The sequence below is a fragment of the Micromys minutus genome (genome assembly GCF_963924665.1).
Source record: "Micromys minutus genome assembly, chromosome: 16".
Classification (NCBI taxonomy): Eukaryota; Metazoa; Chordata; class Mammalia; order Rodentia; family Muridae; genus Micromys; species Micromys minutus.
Genome location: NC_137985.1, coordinates 43062583 through 43083730, shown reverse-complemented (window position 1 = coordinate 43083730; position 21148 = coordinate 43062583). Strand labels below are relative to the sequence as shown.

At 42.3% G+C, this 21148-nt stretch overlaps 1 protein-coding gene across 1 annotated transcript in view; it reads right to left on the bottom strand.

The window, feature by feature from the left end:
• The window catches only part of ARHGAP20 (Rho GTPase activating protein 20), a 74746-nt gene that overhangs the window by 16669 nt on the left and 36929 nt on the right, over positions 1 to 21148 (bottom strand). Inside the window, exons 3-9 of the mRNA XM_080930433.1 lie at positions 19011 to 19175; positions 15536 to 15685; positions 12296 to 12337; positions 11353 to 11437; positions 9546 to 9623; positions 7361 to 7427; positions 4988 to 5176 (exon numbers count right to left, since the gene is read on the bottom strand). Coding sequence (XP_080786559.1) covers positions 4988 to 5176; positions 7361 to 7427; positions 9546 to 9623; positions 11353 to 11437; positions 12296 to 12337; positions 15536 to 15685; positions 19011 to 19175 — 776 coding nt within the window. The remainder of the gene's footprint in view (positions 1 to 4987; positions 5177 to 7360; positions 7428 to 9545; positions 9624 to 11352; positions 11438 to 12295; positions 12338 to 15535; positions 15686 to 19010; positions 19176 to 21148) is intronic.

Sequence of the window (21148 nt, the reverse complement as noted above, 5' to 3'; positions counted from 1 at the left end):
GTCCCTACAAAGAAAAAGAACTTCAGACCAATTTTCCTTGTGAATATTGATGCAAAAATACTCAGTAAAATTCTTGCAAACCAAATCCAACAACACAACAAAATGATTACTCACCATGAACAAGTAGACTTCATCTCAGGGATGGTTCAGTATATGAACAGCCATCAACATAATCCATTATATAAACAAACTCAAAAAAACCCCACATGGTCATCTCATTAGATGCTGAAAAAGCATTTGACAAAATTCACATCTTCATGTTAAAAGTCTTGGAAATGTCAGGAATTCAAGGCCCATATATAAACATAGTAAAAGCAATATACAGCAAACCGGTAGCCAACATCAAACTAAATGGAGAGGAACTTGAAGCAATCCCACTAAAATCAGGGACTAGACAAGGCTGCCCACTGTCCCCCTACCTATTCAATATAGTACTTGAAGTCCTAGCCAGATCAATTAGACAACAAAAAGACATCAAAGGGATATAAACTGTAGAAGTCAAAATATCACTATTCACAGATGATAGGACAGTCTAGCCCTGGGTCTGCATAGATGTGGGAAAGCAGCCTGCAGATGTGGTTCAAGGCCCCACTTCCCACCTGAAATGCTTACCAATGGTCTCCATGGTACATACAACTAAGCCATTCCATTTCTATTTACCCTCTGCTTTGTCTTACACTGAGCAAAAGCTTTGGGATGTGTGTTCTCACAATCTAGGGGCACAGGTAAGAGGCACATTAGGGGTACTGATCTGCTTGAAGGGACAAAGTTTTGCTAGGAGAGACATTTAGGTTTGGGTATGAATAACTTTTTTATATCTGTAAACTTTCAATTTAGTAGATGGGGCTTATTGGAGACTAATCACCCTGTGGGTAAATTTCTGGAATCTTAAGTATTTTCAACTATGTTTTGTGGGTCTTTTTTTATTGCTTTAAGATTAAAATTTAAAGGTTCTTTCATAATATGAACTCAATACAAAAAGCTCAGAATTTGTGAGTTTTCATAATTTAGGTATTTAAAGCCAGTCTTAACGAACCCCTAGTCCTTTTGGGTGGCAGGGACAACATAATTTCATGGATATGGTCTGGGGCAGACCTTGGCTCTTGCCTTATCTTTAAAAAAATATTCTTATGTGCATTGGTGTTTTGCCTACATGTATGTCTGTGTGAGGGTGTCAGATCACCTGGAAATGGAGCTACATCCAGTTGTAAGCTGTTATGTGGGTGCTGGGAATAGAACATGGGACCTCTGGAGGAACAGCCAGTGCTCTTAACAGCTGAGCCATCTCCCCAGCCCCCAGACTTCAATTCTTAACATTTTTACCTCAGTTTCCCGAGAAGGAGATATTTTTCTGTTTTCCTTAAGCTAACTAGGAGGCCTCTCCAGATAAAGAGTTTTTGTGACTAATCATGGCTTATTTTAACCAGACAGCATAAAATATTAACAGAAAGAAAATATCTTCCTTTGTTATCTCCTTGACAAATCAGGTATTATTTTCTACACGGCAGACCGTGGAAAAATAGCTACTTCCTGGGACTATTCGCACATTCGAGTTCTGTGGATCTAAGAGCTACATCATGTGTACTTGGCAAATACAGACAGATTCCATGCACTTACAATATATGCTGAAACTTTAGCTCAGACTGCGAGGCTGGTGTGACGGGGGCAGTAAGAATGAATGAAGATAGAAAACTGTTTTATTTGACATGGTACCTTGTAGTCCAGGCTTGCCTTAAACATGGAACAATCCTCCTTTACCTTCTAGAGTTTTTTTTTAAATTCTGATTTACACGAGTGATGGGTTGGACCACAAAAGGCGGGAAGAAAGGGGATGGAATAACATAGTCCTATTTTCTGGGTCACCATGAAGCCATGTTTGGAAAGCAGTCTTTGTCGTAGAATCCACGTGGAAACATGACTGCAGCAGAGGCAGGCAGAGCACAGTGCTTCCCCCAGGGAATTCACGTTCACAGGCACACACAGTAGGGCAGCGGGCATAGGTGAGGTTTTACTTCCACTGTTCTATGCTTCACAACAGTGCCTGTTGTCTGAGGAAACTCATCTATCCATTGATTTAATAAAATGCTGATTTCTATGTACAGATTGCTGGATAACAAGGATTTCATCATACAGAGACCAATAATCTCATTTGTAGAACAGACATCTAGATGCTTTACTATAACATTCCTTTGTTTCTCCAGACAGGGTTTCTGTGTCTAGCCCTGGCTGCCCTGGAACTCACTGTGTAGATGAGAGTAGTTTCAGACTCAGAGATGCACCTGCCTCTGTCTCCTGAGTGCTGAAATTAGAGGCAAGTGCCACCACCATCTAGCTTGAGTGTAACATTCTTAACTCGTAATTCTCCTGCCTCAGAAGCCAGCATGCTGGGATTACAGATGTGCACCAGCATACCTAGCTCCCCTCTGAAATGGTAAGACACAAAACGATTACAGTAAAGCCATGCTGAAAAGAATTTGGAATGATTAGAAATTCTAGGTGCATACCAATTCCAGCGGTATCCTTTCTTCTCCACTAACTTTTGATGTAGAGCAAAGGAAATACCCACATTTCAAAATCCATGTAACTGTGGGGTTAGGGTGATTGATCTGCAGTGAGATGCTAAGAGGCAGTTGCCAAAAGAAGAATCTAATGAAACTCTGCAAATGCCACACAGGAGAGGAATAGGCAAAATTAAGCGGCAGTTTTCATAATGGTGTCAGTGCATAGCTACGCTTAGCTGTGTGAAATGTCTTAAGGTAAAATATAAAAGTTTCATCGCAGATAATAAAGCACACCTGAGTTCAATTTCTATGATCAGATCAAGAACCTCACATCCTAAATAAGCAAAACGCTATGTGTCCTTCCCCAAATTCAACTCTTCTCATCTCCAGATAGTGTGCTTGATTTATAAACTGTACCAATAACAAACCTGTGGAGCTTGTTTCGTGTGCCATCTAAATAATGTTTTCTTCTCATGCTATACCAAATGAATCACCTACAGATAAAAATGTTCAGAATTCCATTGGCAATATTTTGTATGGCCATTTTTACTATCGGGCTCTTTACGGAAAAAGCCAGTGATTTCTAAAACAGCATTCCACGAGAACCCATACCAAATGCTGAAAGACAGTAATGCTCAGTGAGTATTGCTGGCTGCGCTTGCCGGTGACTGCTACAGGGAGGGTGCTTCAGGTGATCAGGAAGCAGGGGCTTGCACTACTCTCTTCCTCCCCCATTTACCCTGAGCATCAAAGATGCAAGTACCATCTTCACTTCCAAGAGAGTCTGTTGACTGGACAAAACCTTCAGTAATTACCATGATGAAAGGAAAACAAAATTGAAAAGCACGAGTCAGAGCAGATCAGACATCAGCTGCTCAAATGTACTTACATCTGTGCCAGCCCTCATTTTCTCTCCTGAAACAGTAAACGGAGTTTGGGGTTCCAAGGCTGCTTGGGCACATCTTTGGGTCATTTTGAGGTACTGCATTGGGGAGATCCTGGATTTTATCCCCCCAAATGAGAAGGTCGGATGCTGGCCTCCATTCTCGCATCCGGAGCAGTGCCTGGACAATCTAAGTATTCCATAAATACTTCCTGCATGAACGGACAGGTTAACAGGCCTTTTAGTGGACAAATGAAAAATCCCCAGAAGAATTTAACTGAGCCAAGGAGAATGATATTCTGACTCTTCAAACTCGTGCTTTTCATGTATGCATTCGGAAGCAGGCGAACAGAAGCGGGGGATGTGTTGAGAAAGCCGTAGGCTTGGCAGTGGAGGGAAATAAATTGGGAGGCAAGAGGAAGGAACATGAGCTTGCAGACAGGACAAACATAAGAAACAAAGGCTGTTGCAACATCAGAACAGCTACACACTTTATCCCAATAAAAGCATCAGAACTTAACGGGGTGAAAACTGAGTTCGTCAAACCCTTAAAGCAGGAAAACCTTTTTTTTTTTTTTTTTTTTTTTTTTAATAATGAGTATTCATAATTCCGCCCCTCTAAGTTTGGAGAACCGAACACACATTTTTTTCTTAAAGCAGGGTCATTCAACAACTCGGCTAGAAATGGAGAAAATGAAAAGGCACACTTTCATGAATGCTATGGCAGTGCAGATGAAAAGTTTCATCTGGCACCCAGCTGATGCCAATAATCTGTCCCCTGGAGGGAGGGTGGCCGGCCTCTGATCTCTCAAGGTTCGTGCCCTCTCTTTAAATCTCACTCCCGGAGTTGTCTGTCTGCAGAAGGCAATGTCACTATTCGCCGGATCAGCTGATCAAGGCAGACACAGAAGCACAGAATCAATTTCCTATCACCCCTATACATTTTGGTATCAATTTTCTCTTGTTTCCCTATACAGTCTTGCTTCAGACTGTGCTCTTTAGTGCAAGCTTGGGTCAGGGCAAATTATAATGCTCCTCTGTTGAACATCCCAGCTACCATAATGCAGCCTTTATTGTGGGATAGCAGTGAGCTATGCTCTCAGGGAATTCATGTTAGATTAGGCGGCTAAGGGGAGACCTCGGTGGAAATCACATTAGCCTTCACAGTTATCAGGACCCGGATCCCTCCCGGCCAGGGCATCACAGTCTTCTGACACCCACTATGGTCAGGCTCTCTTTATAGCGTGACCATTTTGGGGAACACACAGCGGAGTGTATTATAGTACAAAGAGGGCATTGAAGCACCTGCAGCATTGCCCAAGCCTTCGACTCTGCAGTGGGCATGAGGCTAAAGGGGTGGGGGGAGGCTGGCGGGGAAAGGGGGGGCAGATTGTGGTCCCTTGTTCTAAATGTAAGTCAGCAATGCCTGCTGCTAGTTTACAGAACCATCTTGCAAAACCCCATCCTCTTCTCTTGAGAACCCATATTTGCAAGTTCATCCTGGCAGAAGTTGGGTCTTCCAGCTTCCTATTAAACCTGTGTTTGGGAATGCAAGCTCTTGTTGAAAGAGAGAGGGCTCCAGGAAGCAGGGGAAGCAACTCACCGCTCAGTTGCTGGGCTGTCGCCAGGCGGGTAGGTTTCAGGATGAACTGGCATTGCATTTCTCGGGGCAGCTGCTCCATGAGAAAAGGCTCTTGGAGCTGAGATGGGTTGGCCGAGTCTTTTGATCCCTGTGTCAGAAGGGCAGTGTCTCGGAGGTGGCTCATTTTAATTCCATAAGGATACTCATGTCCTACAACCAGAAGAAAACCCAAATGCAGACTTGAGGCTGAGTGAGAGCCACCGGCAAGTGCTGCAAACTGGAGCGCACTGGGATTTACACCTGGGGCATCTGGGATAAAGAATCCCTTTGTCCACTGAGAGATCCTCTGCCCATTGCAGGTGGCTCTACCAAATCAGAGAGGTTGTCTCACAGCAGATGAAGGGGGAAAAAAATCTTCAAAAGAATCCTTAGAATGGTTGTAGGCATTGGTTTGTGGGTTGCATAACTGACCTTTTCTAGGTTTGCATCAAGAATATTTAAGAGTGTCTTAAAAATAAGGACAAAGAAGCCTGTTTGGTAAAGATGACTTCAACCTAGCAACGGATCAGTGAGTGCCCCCCTCCCCTGCACCCCACAGAGCCTTCAACAGAAGTTTGCATTCCTGAACATAAACTTGATACATAGGCGTGGTGGCTCACGCCTGAAAAATCTCAACACTTGGGAAGCTGAGACAGGAGGATCGCCGTGAGTTTGAGGCCAGACTGGGTGCCAGCCATACTGAAGGTGAGACAGGACCTAGGCTCCAGAGTCCATGTCTCACCCTGTCATCTAGCACATCTGTGTAAAAAACATTTTTATTGGTTGCAGAATTAGTTGTACAACAGGCCTGGGACTGGTTTGTCTGACTTGCTTTGCTCTGAGCCGGGTATTCATAGGAAACAGTCCAACGAAAACCGTGGTGGCTTCAAAATACAGGTACAGATGCAACAACACATAAAGCTTGGACATCTGACCATAACCAGTTTTCTCAGCTAGTGCTCCAGGTAAGTTATGGGTGTGGTGTGGTCCTGCCGTACTGCAGATTCTTTAAGCCAGGGCAGTGTATTTTCACTGATACTGAATGTAACTCAGCAAACCCTTCCTTTGTTCTTGACACAGGTACACAAAGCAAGTGTGTCACACATTTGCACATTACAGAAACCTCTAAAGATTAAGGCAAGAAGGCCCCCATAACAGCGTAATTCAAAAGTCACCTCTGAAAACAATGGCCAGCTCATCCACACCTTCTTTAAATCAGAGGTTTTTAATTGCACAGTTTAGAGTTGTGGTCTTCGGTGAAGTTGGAACGGGCCCTGTGCCTGAGAGTTCTAACTTAATAAAATTATTTGTCATTTTTAAATGATTATCTTCTTGTTGCTTATTAATTTTTGCATAAACGATATTTAAAACCAAACCTGTCTGAGGGAATTGGTTTGCCCTCAGCGTGGTATGAACGTATATATTTTCTGCATAGCAGAGTATATAAGCAGTTTCTAGAAAAGTTTGGTTTCAATTACTAAGATCACTCGAAACACTCAACCATCCCAGTGTGACCTTACTGGTAAAGGATTGCATGCAATAGTGCCTGGGCACACACTGCACAGTATCCAACAGTGCTTTAAAATTCCTAACAGTTGTTGTGGTTATCATTTGGGGATCTGAAACAGGTACCAGAATTTGTTAATTGCCCTATTTATGCTACTTACAGAATGGAATTACTAACCAGTAAATATTTTCAAATAAATAGTTGAAATAAGGTAAAATTTACATCTCAGTAATTCCTCAGAATAGCAGGAATTTTAATTTCAGGCCAGCCTGGACATTGTTTCACAGGCAAAAAAGGAAAAAACAAATCCTAAAAATGAATAAAAATTTGGCCTAGAGAAACAGTAAAGGGGAGTATGCTAGTTGGTAAGCTAGTCAGCGAAGACTCTTAGTCAAAAATGGGTTAATGTCACTTCCTTTGTGATGCTAAGGGAATTCTGGGAGAGCGCAGATGTTGTATACTCAGGAGTGGGTGACAGTATATCACTGTACCATACACAGTACTCTGTGTAGAGGCAGCCTTGACATTGGGTCAGTGGGTAGGAAAGACAACAGGCAACTTAAGACACTGAAAACCAGACGTGTGAGTGTAGCAAGAGGAATTACAATGTGTTGCTCTCTCATGAAAAAGAAGATACCCTCCCTATCCCCCCCCCCCCCCACTAAAGGGCTTGGTAGGATCTGCTTGTAAAGTAAGAAAGCCAAGAGGAGAATAGTTCTCAACTGTAGTCATTAGCAGCCTGAGAGAGAAGACCCCGTTGTCTAGTTCACTTGATATAGTGACATTCAGGTGTAAGACGGTAGAGCCAAAGCAATACAGTGTTATCTTAGACTTTGACAGACACTCACCAATGAGTGGGTATGGTGCCGCTTCTTTTCCAGAATTTACCCACAGTTGGTAATCTCTCTCAGAGCCCTTGAGAGAAAAAGGATTAAAAAAATCAAATCATTCATGTTAGGCACTTGAGTGAAGAGAGAGTTTGGGGCATTTTACTCTATTTAGATTCATGGGGTGCATACAGTTTAGGGGATAGTAGTACTTATTCCTACAACCATATGATTCAAAACCAGGGTCCATCATTGTTGGTTCTCTCATTCCCACAGCCCCTGAGCTGACTCAGGATCTGCAAACTGCAATGGGATCAGACCCTTCTTATCAGTGTCTCAGAGTGGGCAGGTCTAAGGAAGCCCTTTGACAAAGGAAGAATCTATGCTCTGGTTCTAAGGCTGAACCTAACCTCTCAGGCTTTCTGGAGATGAATAGCTAGTTGAATTGACTTCCATTTGAACAACTCCATCCGGTCCTGGGGACACCAGGGTTAAGAATTCTCCTACAGAATAGGCCCCGTCGTGGGAAACAATAAAATTATTAATTAGTAGAATTTTAATCTAACAAACCTATAAATCTTACTTGAAAAAAGTATCATGTGGACCTTGCTGAATCCTCAGCCAGAATAGAGATATTCAAGTCTGTTAGAAGCATTTTATTGTCCTGCCTTGAACTCAAATTTAAAGTCAGGGTCCTGGCTACTGTACATATGCTGATCGTGCCTGGTCTCACAAGCACTGACACAAAGGTCACTTCATCCCTACTTTGTCCTTTAGACAGGGAGGAACAATCTAATCAAAACACATTCTAAACAACACTGTCAGAAATCTCTTAGCGTGGGTGTCATTGAAGAGTCTCAACTCCAGTTTTTGTTTTGAACCTGAGCCGATCAGATTTTAAGGAATCCTAAGTATATGTCACGAAGTAGTTAATCTCCCTTTTTTATGTTTGTGCAGATTAGAAATCAATGCACCAAAACTTACTTTACTCAGTGTATACAAAATTTAATTATATTTTAATCACATTTGCTAATCAGATTATTTTGTCCCAGATTTTGGTTGACCTTGAGTCATTCATTGGATCAGAGAAAATCTGAACATACCACATGGTGATATTATGGCATCGTCCGTCTGTCATGTCACAACCTAGTTCTAAATATTCATCACATTTAGTGTCTCTGTGCATGCACTCACATGTGCAAGGACACACACACACACTAGAGCAGCCTGACAGAATCCACGTGGCGGTCAGAGAAAAACTTCTGGGGGCTAGTTCTCTCTTTGTGCCTGTTGGGTCTTAGGGACGAAACTAGGGTCACCAGGCTTGGTAGCTTGCACCTGTCCACTTGATGACTCATGTCCAGAGTGTGTTTAAAAATAAAATCACAAATGTTTCTCTGACTTTCCATTCTTCTAAAGTCTCCCAGTTAACAGAAGAACTCTTTGTGGGGTGCCGAGAGGGAGGCAGAGAGAAGCCGTCCAGTTCTCGTCCCCCAGAACTCAACCTCAATATTCCAATCTTTTCCATTACCAACATATCACAAATTCACCCCAGAAAACAAAGGGTCAGGTTAAAATCGAGCGAGCACAGGAAGGCTCTTCAAAATCCACTGACAGAATTCAAAGCTGTGTTTTTATTTTCTAATTCTTAAGAGAAACCAGCTGTCTTCTTCCGGACTTGAGGCCATTCATGGAAAAGTATATGACAAAGCAAAGCCTTGAGAATTGGTAATTATCCCGAGAGTGGGTCTTAGAATAAAAACAGTGCCAGAAGGCCAAGGAGGTGATGAACAGTTGAACAGAAAGGGGGGGGGGTGACGGGAGTTACAACCCTCTCCTGCAACTTTCCCCAGACTTTTTTGTGTACGTGTGTAGAACATATAATAAAAATGCATACTATTACTCTGAAGTTCTACTTTAACCATTTTGGCTATGTTAACCATATGCCTGGACATCATGCTAACGTACCAGCTTTCCTGTTTTCACATTTGGGGATGGGGGCAAGTGTAACTCTGTTATTGGCTGTGTTGTCACGCGGGGGACTATACTTACATCTAAATTACCAGATATTATTTTGAAATAACAATATCTAAGTTTAAGGAGTATCTAGGTGGCAGAGGCAAAAAAATCAAATGTTCAAGGCCAACCTGAGCAACACAGCAGGACCATGTTTTAAAAAGAAGATAACAGAACAGAGGTAACTTACAGTTATCCCTAACATCTGTAGGGACATGTTGATAACTTCACTCGCTGTGTCAGAATTCATTACTGTTATAGTTTTAAACTGCAGGGAGAGAAACAGAAAAATGTAGTCATAAATGAAGAGCTTAAAAATGGCAAACACATCATTTTAGGTAATCATGACAAGGTAAGTGTTGATCTCAAGTGTGGACAGAGTAGAGCATAGACCCGCCATGAGGAATCGTTTTCATTCAGATATGTTAGAGCCATGAACAGCCCATTCCTTTCTCTTAAAGGATGTGGTCCACAAAATAAAAATGCTTCAGAAATCTCTGTGAGGGAGAGGATGTGAACCCCATTCCAGGCCAATCACAAAAGCACACATCAGCAAAGGCTATCCCTTCGTTCTGTCCCTACAAGTGTAATTCCATAACCCACTGGGAACAGTGACCTGGAGTAGAGATGAGGGTGTGGGGATGGGGTACAGGGTATGTGGAGGTTGGGGAGTTAGCTTCACTCTGCTGAGTTCTGTTTTTATGGTTTGGTCCATTTCTTTGAGTGGTGTAAAATCACTAAAATAGAGACCAGAATGAAGAGCTTTCCGAGTCATCGGCACTGGAGCTACTGGGGATTGTCGGTGCTGCTCTCCTTCAGTGGCTGAGCACGGATGAGTCTGTGAAAAGTGACCAATACAGAAAGACAATCTGCAGCGATGAGAGAAGGAACCAACTGGAGTCCAAGTTTCCAGAGCTCGCACTGGACCCCAAAGGACTCACATACAATGGTGGGCTACTGAACCATGACTGGGCTATGTCTGCCTATGAGTACATAAGATTGCCATTAGAAAACCTAGCAGCTAGTGCTCTGCCCTAGACACAGGTTTGCTTACATGGTACAAGTAGTTCCATAAAAGCACACAAAATGACATGGAAGAAAAAATAAAGTTGGGACCCGCTGGTATTTGTTACTCGTCTGTCCTCTACAGATTTTTTTTTTCTCCTGTGAGAATTACCTAATAGGACATGGTTGACTGAACTAGTTTTTGAAAAGCATGTATACTATTTTTGTGTTTGTATTGCCCAATTCATCATTAAATAAGTGATTAAAAATTGGAAATGTCCATGAAAATCCTTAATGTAACCAATTAAAGCAGCAGAAATGCAGCAGTTTTTTGGGTCTTGTTTGTGTTTTGTCTCAGTTTCTTCTGTCTTGCTGAAGGAGAGGTAAGTATGTTCTTCAGGCAGTGAGATCTGTTTTGTAGGGGCTGGTCAGAATATTTAACTTTTTTCTTTTTAAATCTGAAATAGAACCCTCCTGCATTACATTTGTGCTTACAGGGACTGATATGAAGAGATGCTGTGGAGACCACAGCCCACAGCATCACAAGGAAACACATTCCCATCTTGTTCATGGCTGATAACAAGCTCAGCTCCTGGGCTACAGTTTCAGCCAGTAAAGAACCCATAACTGAGGCTAAAGGCCTAATGTTTACCAGAGAAACATGGCGATTCCTAGATGCCATCTCTTTCCGATCCATTCCTTAATCTCAGGGATTTCACTCATAAGAACTCAAAGAATCAGAACATTTTCAAAACCACCCAATCAAAGATCTGACGAGTTGGGGAGAGCTGATTAATACTAAGAGCAAATTCCCGTCTGGCTTCATGGCAAGCATCTGCCGCTGTTTCTGAAAGACCCAGACAAACATCCATGTCCTGAGAAGAGATTTTTGACCAGCAATATCTGTCAGCCTGCCTGCCTCTGTTTCTACCCACAGTTTTCTATCTCACGCAGGGACCCGGGGTTTAGTTTCCTGGATTAGAAACACTTACATAGGCGCAATTCCCAATGTCCTTGGCGAAGATTTTGAGGGGGATGCTCTTCGGGTAGTCCTTCTCCTTTTCTAGAGCGATGTATCTAATCAAATTTGACAACAACCCAAAGTAACACAGGGTCAAATGGAATTCACTAATAGCTCATTAAAAAAAAATCAACCAATTTGATAACATTGTCAATGTACTTATACGTTTTGTTTTTTCTTTTAAGGATACATGTAAGACTCAGCACAATAAGATTGTATAAAAGGAAAAATTCCCCCAGGACATAAGGCATGGACCCTCTCCCCAAAGAATGGGATACCCATGTCAAATGATGTTGGAGGTGGGACCAGGTGAAGGTACCTGTGAGTGATGGTTTGTTGTCACAGTCTTCCTGTCTCCTCTGAAAGCCCTATCACCTTGCTGGTGACCACATACTATACTGTACAATGAGCTCTCCCATTAAGCTGCTGGGCAGAGTGTAAATCTGATTATCCATAGGGTGGGAAGAGGAAAAATGGGGGGTGGACTCTGCCTGTAAGTGGTAAACTATGTTGACCATTTTAGTCAATAAATAGTCAATGGTAGGGACATTAACCAATTTTTGAGGTGCTCAGAATAACACCTTGTAGCTATGGGGACTTGAAATGTTCTGTGAAGGAATGACTGGCCCATAGCTTGTCACCAGAGAAGAAGCTGGTGATTTCTTTCTTTCTAATGGGATCTAATCAGACCCCAGTATTTTCCTTCCCAGAAGGAAGTACTTGCAGTGAGAGAATGTCATTTATACTATGTTCCAGTTGGTGTACAATCTGAAAAACAGGTTACTTCTTAGCAGACAAATATCAGTTTCCATTCAAGAGAAGAAGGGGCACCCCTGGGGTACATTCTGCAGTAATGTGCTTGTTTTAACCACAGGGTTAATAGTAGCATTAAAAATATGTGAACTGAAAAATACCTCTGAAGAAGAGAGAGCCATTTGTCCTTTTGTTCCGGAGAACTGCAATCAGAGAAAACGGAAGAGAAATAATCCATATAAAATATTAATGCCAACATCCCAAAGCCTGCCACTTCAGGTGACTCTGCCAACAGCCTGCTGTTGTGAGTGAAGTTGGCCGCGTGTGTTGTGAGCTTCACATCACTGCTTAGAAGATGCAGCAGGCCCTGAGGACGATCACCCAGTCCAGAACCACTCTATTAAACCCACACAGGTGGATCCAAGGCACATCCTAGTTAAAGTGCTACAGTTCATTCCCCAGTGGTGTTCAGTCACCGGGGAGGGGCGTCCCTTGGTAGAAAGAACATCTGATTTGGAAAGGAAATAACTGCATGCAAGTGAGAGAGAACATTATGGTCAAGCCACTTATCCGAAGCTTCACTTTTAATACCTGACAATCTGGGTTAATTATTCTCTCCAAGTGCTGTTTTTCAGCTTAATCTGTCATTTGTAACAACACAAAGTATGCTTAATATTGAGATCAAATCAAGTTTTGGCGGATGGACAGACAAGCCTTGGCCCAGAAACCAGCCTACTGTCAGGAAAGGCAACTTTTTTTTTTTTTTTTTCTATCTCATAGATACAAGGTAAGACAGTAATTTCATAGATTTGCTCAAAGCAAACCTATTTTGATTGCTAAAACATTTTGATTAATATGGATATATGTACGATTAAATACTATGTTTCTACTACTACTGCTTAAGTCGATGTTTAAAGTTAACAATTCATCTAATTCCGTCTTACATGACCCTGTTCGTCAAAAACTTTAAAAATATTTCTAGTCTCTATATAGAAGGTAAAAAATGTTTCTTGTTTCAGAAAATGTTTAATACATATTTGTAATTTGTTGTAACTTAGCTGCTTAACTGTCTTCACACAATCTTTCAGGATGGTGATCAGAAAGTATATTTATGTATTATTGGAACATAAGATTTTCACGGTTCTTTCTTACAGTTTTTCATTTAAAAACTTTATGTGTGTATGCTTGTGTGATTATAGGGCACATGTATGTGGGAGACATAATGCCTCGCTCAAGTCTCCCAATTGTCCAGGTTCTCCAGAAGCCCCAGGTAGTTGCTGTTCTTGTTCTGCTCTGAATTTTAAGCAGTTATCCACAGGGGCAGCCGTCTGTTTAGACTGCAGTCTTGTACACTATAGGCAGACCTCCTCAATAATTTACTATCTTTGAAAGATACTTACCTCAGGAAAAAATGGTTTCCCAAAGAGTTAGAGAACAGCACATTCCTGAACTTTGCCAGCCAGTTGCACGTTCTCACAGTCACAGCCCAGCTGTGAGAACCAGGAAATGCTGCCATTTACTAATAACTAAAATCTTGACTTTTATTCCTTTGGAAATATTTTTGTTGTTGTTGTTCTAGAAGCCAACCCAGGGCCATTAGTGTCATTTAGGGACCGTGTTTCCTTAGGGAAGGTCTATAGTGATTTCTTAGTCTATGTTCTCCTTTGGAGATTTGGGGTGGAGTGGCTAGGGAGTCAATGGGCTTTTCCTGGATTTGACAGATGTTTATGATTAGAGCTATACTGTGGGGGGTTGGATGTAAATAAATGCTATAGAAGTGAATTGCTCTTACTGTTAGGAAAAAGATGAAGGGCGTTGGGAGAATATGCTCCATATGCAGTGAGGCATGGGGGCAAGGGGATGCCTCTGGGAGACCCATGTTGGGGATCCCTCCCCTGGTATAGTACAGAATAGAGTTTATTCAGGACATGGGGAGGGGAGTTAAGAGGGTAGTAGAGGCAGGGAGAGAGAGAAGAGAGGAGTAGAGAAGTAGAAGCCAGCCGTGAGCATGTGGAGAGAGAGGTGGGAAGGGAATGGGGAAAGGAGGGACAAGGGGAGAGAGCAAGAGGACAAGAGGCCGAGAGACCAAGAGAGCAAGAGGAAGAGGAGGAGGAGGTAAGTAGCCTCTTCTATAGTGCCAGGTAACTGTGGGGTGGGGTTTACAGAATCCCAACACTTACCAAAGTATATTGAGATGTACGTGGCAATTACTGGGGATATTAGCCTTCACCAAGTGGTTAAAGAATCATGCTTCCCCCACATTTTATCCCTTTTAAAAATCATGGAGATTCTTGACAACACCTCATCACCCCCATGTATAAAGCTACTTCCTTTTACCAAGCAGATTAAACACTGGGAATGAATGTTATCTTTAGAGATCTGCTATGGAAAGGAAAAAAATACAGACACTGACACAAATGAGCTTCTTTTGTGAACAGGTCATACTTCATTCAGGTCCTCAGCAGCTATGATGCACGGCCCGACAAGGTCTGCTCGTGATTTACACAGGACAGTTTGGAAAGCTTTAGCAGTCAAGCTTCAGAATGGCACCTAGAGTAGATTGATGCTCCTGCGCATGTGATGGACACCGAGGATCTGTACAGTGAAAGCCAATCCTGGAGTTGGTGTGCGGCCATAATGACTGAGCCAGGCAGTCAAATAGCCATGTTGCGCTGAAAGACACGCTCGGTAGTCATGCATTTTCTAAACACTTGCCAGCCTTGGGATACTTAAGAAACTAATCTACACCCTTTAACACAATAACTAAGCTTCCAATTACCATGTCTCCATAGAGAGCAAATTAGAACTTAGCATGCACAGCACTTTGACACATTATCCGTGTGACAAAAAGCTATTTTTTTAATTGAGAGTAAACAAGTTATTTTAACATTATTCAACATGACCCCATATTTAAACTTAACTATGCTACTTTACTGACAGTAAAGGTGCACTCTGTCTGTGTGTGTGTGTGTGTGTGTGTGTGTGTGTGTGTGTGTGTGTGTTCCAAAAGACTGATCAACTTGGAGTGTCAATATTTCAAACAAACTCAGAGACATTAAGAATGGGAGTGTTCCTGGATGGACCACCCAATTCCACTTCCACAGTCTCATAAATTATTTTCCTACCAATAAAACTTTTTTTTTTAACTACCAGCTGGCCCAAGGTGAATTGCCCCTCTAATCCTCAACATTTATCACTAATTTTTACATATTTTAATCAAATGGTCTTCAGCAGCCATCTGAAGGTTTTTATGGGCAAAGGAAGAACTGCTCGGTACATAATCGCAGCAGAATATTTTCCTTAGACATTAGGAATGAAATTGGCAAACGCACATCTCTTTGTCCTAGACATTGTTAATAGCAGCTGACCCTGGTAAACGTGGGACAAGCCACACCTCTTACCTGAAAGTGGCCACGAAGTTCACTGTGGGCCAGCCCAGGACAAAGGACTTCAGAGCGTTCGTGTTGCCTTCTCCCACTTCGTCCACACAGCTAGCTGTCCACATGTCCGTTAGCTTTATTTTATTCTTTATCTTAAAATTGTTGTTGTATCTAGTGAGACAGAAGCCAAAACCAGGTGCTCTTGTTATTTTGTTTCTGGAGCTTAACAGGAGGTGCTGTGTGTGTCCTGAGAGGGCAGCTTCTGCTCACTGTAGGCGAAGAAAGTCCTATTGTTCCCATCTCCGTTCCCGAGTCACCAGATTACACGGAGGACAGTTATCTGGGCCTTGGAACATTTGGGCAGGTTTACTTCTCATGCCTGTATTAACTGCAGAAAACATCCATAAACCGACCTTCTCTGCATGTGCGTTACTACACTGGGATCAAACGCCAACTTAAATTTATTTCTTTATTTTTTTTTGTGATAAAATACTGGGAACTTGCTTACTTTCAAAAATCGCTTCAACGTGTATACATAAAGACATGATTTATAAAATGTTAAGTACTTCCATGTTAGGAGATACTGGAAACTTGCCTGGAGTTAGAGAAATTTATAATGAACTTTTAATAGAACGGTTGTGAAGACTTTGTGACTTGGCATTATCTTACACTTCACTTAAGTCACTTTCCCCCCAGTCATTCTCTAGTATATTCCCAGAAAACACTGTAACCTAAAAACAGGACATAAACTAGAGAACAGCAGCAACAAAACAGAGAAGGGGGCTGACAGTTACTGGTCAGCTCTGGGGACCGAGACACTCAGTTCTTAAGTCGGCTGTGCTGCGTTTGGTGATTTCTTCCTAGTCATCCTTAGACCCTTGTCACAGAAGCACAATATATTTTAACCTAAGTGACATGCTTTATACTGATGATAGTTCTAAGACTAAGTAGGTAGAGGGCAGTGAGAACTATAAAGGGGATGCCCAGGGAAATGGATCTCCTAGCATTCAGAACCATTTGGGGACATAAAAGCTACAATGAAATCAAAGATACAGCACTTGGACAGGAGCTGCCGCCCCCCCACCCCCAGCCATCTACTACAGAGGTTAAAAAGCTCAAGTGTTTCAGGGACTTCGAAGGAGTGATGTGAAAGACCAAACACTAAGGGTTGCACTCAGTTCTATCAGCAAAGGAAGTCATCTGGCTGCCACTCTGGGAGAAGACTGAGAGCAGCCACAGGTTTCCCCACAGTAGGGAGCTCCTGTAGAGACTCAGCCAATCACTAACTTCTCAGTATTGGAGCAACATTCAATTTCTATCTTTACAACGAGGGAAACAATATTCAACTCAAAATGGTTCTGAAAGTTAAAGCCTTAGGATTCATTACTATCAGGTGCTTTCAAACGTTGCACTCTTACCCCCACAAGTACACCTCTTGGATCAAGCCTAGTTTTGTCAAATGAATACCTAGCTCTGCCCAAGTCTTACTTTTATGACCTGTCATGACTTAGTGTGGATTTAACAAGCGTTTACTTTACTCCGGAGACTGAAAATCACTTTGCAGAGAATGAGTCTGTTAAAGTTGTCTGACCCTTGATGGTGTTCGGCAATTAACAGGGGAGCAGGCCAGGTTAAGCTCTGCAGCCATGGCTTTCTATGTTAGCTTCACTGACAGCCAGTGCTGAATAGGAAGAGAATCTTCTTGGGTGTCCCTGAGGTGTATCCCCAACATCCCCAATATGTCTATAGCCTTAACCTTAACTGCCATTTCCCTCAGGTAAAGCCCTCATTTCTCCTCCCAGGGCCACCGCAGCAACCTCCTCTGCCCATCACCTGTTTCTACTCTAGCTTTTCCTACATCCCACTCTTTCTGATGAGTAAGTATTTCAAAAATCTCTATCACATTATGGCACTCCTCAACAGAATCTAAAGATTAAATTCCAAACTCCCTAGTGTGGATTAGTGATCCCAACCTTCCAGAAGATCCCCCAATGCTCTATGCCTCCTGATACACTACTGTGAGGTTTCCTTTTATACCATACCCAGGTTGGTCTGTGTAGCCAGTAGCACAGGTCGGAAATGTTGACGTTATGAAGAGTTGAAAGGCTTCGCTGTGAAGGAGGCTGTGAGAAGTACTATTTGGAAATGAGCTCTCTGGACAATAGCCAGGGAGAAACTCATGCTGCTGGCTGGCAAGTGGGTCCTCCAGTCAAACCTCAGGGTTAGGAGGGCCATTGGGCTCTAGCTACCCACTGGAATCCTCCCGAGTACTAATTCAAATGGCGCAAAATGCTGGTCGTTTTAAACTTCCGTGTTTGGGGGAATTTGCTATCTATTTAGCTCATCCTCTCAATGTCTTTAGTGGCCTTTCATCCTTTAATAATTCTTTACCCTAACTACATGCACAACACACCCCCTTATCTTCTTCCTACTCTAGCATCTAAGTTTTACTCTGAGCGTTGGGCGCCATCATCAACATCTCAGACAGACATAGGGTGCGAGCTCTCACATCCCTTCCTTCAGAGGGTTAGACCCATCACATTTTTCACCACCCCTCCTGTGGAACGAACAGGAACCTAAATTAACACCCTAATAAACAACTTAAAAAACAAAGCTACTCATTTAAGGTATTAGCTATAGGAGGTAGAGAATTTGCTCAGCAGTTAAGAATTCTGGCTGCTCTTCCGGAGGACCCAGCTTCAACTCCCAGCACAAGCACATGGACTCACAACCATCTACAAATTGAGTTAGGGGGTGTAGGGGTGGTGGTGGTATCTGACTCCATCTCTGGCTTTCTTGGGCACCGCATTCACATGGCAAAATCATCCATGAATAAAGCTTTAAAAAAGTTACTAGCCTGGGAAACCATTCCATATGCAGACACCAAACCCAGACACTATTGCCGAAGACAAGGAGTGCTTGCTGACAGGAGCCTGCTATGGATGTCTCCTGAGAGGCTCTGCCAGAGCCTTACTGATACAGATGAGGATCGCAGCTAGCAATTGGACTGAGGACAGGGACCCCAATGGAGGAGTTAGAGAAAGGACTGAAGGGGTTTGCAACCCCATAGGAAGAACAATATCAACCAACCAGACCCCCCCTCGAGCTCCCAGGGACTAAAACAGCAACCAAAGAGCACACATGGAGGGACCCATGGCTACAGCTGCATAGGTAGCAGAGGATGGCCTTGTCTGGCATCAATGGGAGGAGAGGCCCTTGGTTCTGTGTAGGTTTGATTCCCCAGTGTAGGAGAATGCCAGGGAGGTGAGGTGGGAGTGAATGGGAGCAGCCTCATAGAAGCAGGGGGAGGAGGGATGGGAGAGGGGGTTCTGGAGGAGAAACTGGGAAAGGGCATAACAATTGATACGTAAATATGTAAAATATCCAATTTAAAAAATGCTATCCACTTAATGGAGGTCAGACCAAGTGGAGAATGTGTGTCTCTGAGGAAATTTGGCTTTAGAATGATTACTTGCAGCAGATACAATTTACTTACTTGATTTTGGCTGAGACAAGTAGATCGTTGAATAGAAAAAGATGCCTCTCCTGCCTCTGCAGGCCTCTTCTGAGTTCCACTGGACCATCGATCAGCAGAGTCCTACTGGAGCACATGAGGGATGACAGAAACGTGCACGCATCGATGCTGGCAGAATGGCTGTCTCTGAAAGGGACCAGAAGCAGCAAAGCCATCGTCAGATGCACAGCTGCGGCTGACAGTTGTTTATGAATGTGGAACCCAAGGGCTTTTATTTTTTAATCTAAAAGCAGCGACTCAGTGTCTCTTCTGGTCTGACTGCGGATTTCATTATGAAAAAAAAAAAAGAATCTTAAGACAAAATTGAAAATGCCGTCCTAATAAATATCCATACAATTGAACTAGACACTGGCTCTAATGTTTTATTGCACTGGTCCCTCACGTCCCTAATCCAACTGTCTTTCTTAGGATTCATTAATCTACCTCCTTTTTGGCATTTCAGCATTAACTGCTCTGGACCATGTGTGTCTTTAACCACAGTCCAATGTTTACTTAGCAGTTGTCTCATAATTAAAACTTATGCACAAGGCCAAACCTCCAGTGAATATACCTTAAGTTTTGACAAATGTAAAATCTGTGAAATCTGAATTCCTAAACCAAGACACAGATGACCATTCCAAGGCCTTCTCTGTCACTATATGGGGCCATGTGGGGGTCCCTGGGTGGTCTCACACTCCAAAGGTCGAGACTGATGCTGAGTTCAATATAATTTTACACACCAACGTGAAAATGATGCCACACACACACACACGCACATTATAGCCATTGTTAGCTCCCTGCTCTGCATGGTCAGTATCTGCTGGCCAATGAAGAGACTTTTGTCATGAGAGCCCAAGTGACAAAACTCTCTTCCATGTTCTCACAACACCAACTGCACTTGTAGCCCCCAGACATGCCCCTCCCACACCCTCCTCTATAGGAGTTCTCTCAGCCTCTTCTGGATGGTATCTCCTTGCCATAAGCCAATCTCGGGTGGTGAGAACATCTCTACAACCCTCTATTGCAGAATCAACCACAGATAATGCATGAATGGACAGGCAATGTTATACAATGTTATACAAAAATAAAGTGACCTAACTGAGCGAGAGTTTGTTCTCAGCTTAATTTAAACATTTACTTCTAAAACTTAGAAATTCTGGACAAGAGCCACTAACCTGAAGCAACGCAGGAGCTATTATTATATGCACGAGGTTAAGGGTTAACAGGCAATTAAAGGAAAGTTTCCCTTTGAAAGAAAAGGGTTTCCACACATAATAAAGCCTTTACCTCATAGTTAATATACCTTCAAATAGCATTTGGTGGTGCTGTTGGGAAGAATTCTCCAAGAAAATGAAAGATTATGTTCTGTGTGAATTTAGCAAAAAGCAAGTCCATTGTCTGTAATTTTAAACTCTTCTATGTATGACAAGAGATGCTTCACGACTTTAGCAAGCTGAGCCTTGATTAAAAAAATTCATATTGTAGTACAATCTTAAGAAAATCATCACTCAGCACTCACATAATTAAAAACTTTCATCTATGGGGACTAACATATAACTTTCTAAAAACTACCATCTTAGTTTTTTGTTCTTTGTTTTGTTTTTTTTTTTTGTTTTTTTTTTTTTTTTACTTAAAATGCATTGTCAGACAAAGATGAAGTATTTATTTTTATTCTGAGTGCAACAGAGGTGTGATTATTTTTGTCTCTTATAGTATAGGAATGGGAGGAGGGTGAGATCATAGCCTTCTATCTTACTCTTCATATAGCCAAAGTAAGACCTACAAGTTACAGTTAACAGATCTCTAAACTGATTTAACATGTATTGCGAACTGTATAAAAATGAACCTGTTGCAACTTATGCATAAACATACCATTTTAAAGATTTTATGAAGCTATTTATGAATGGCAAAGAGAATTCTACCACCTAATTGTTACTAAAACCAGGTAAGTTCCCTGAAACCTGGGAGTAGTAATATTCCCTAATATTTTCTAGTTGGGATTATGCTAAAACTCAAATTGACTTTTAGATAAAGTTTGAGAGAGATGCTTCAGAGTAAATCACAAAGCAGTGGCTGGGGAGATGGCTCAGTGGGGAAAGGGCTTGGGGTACAAATATGAG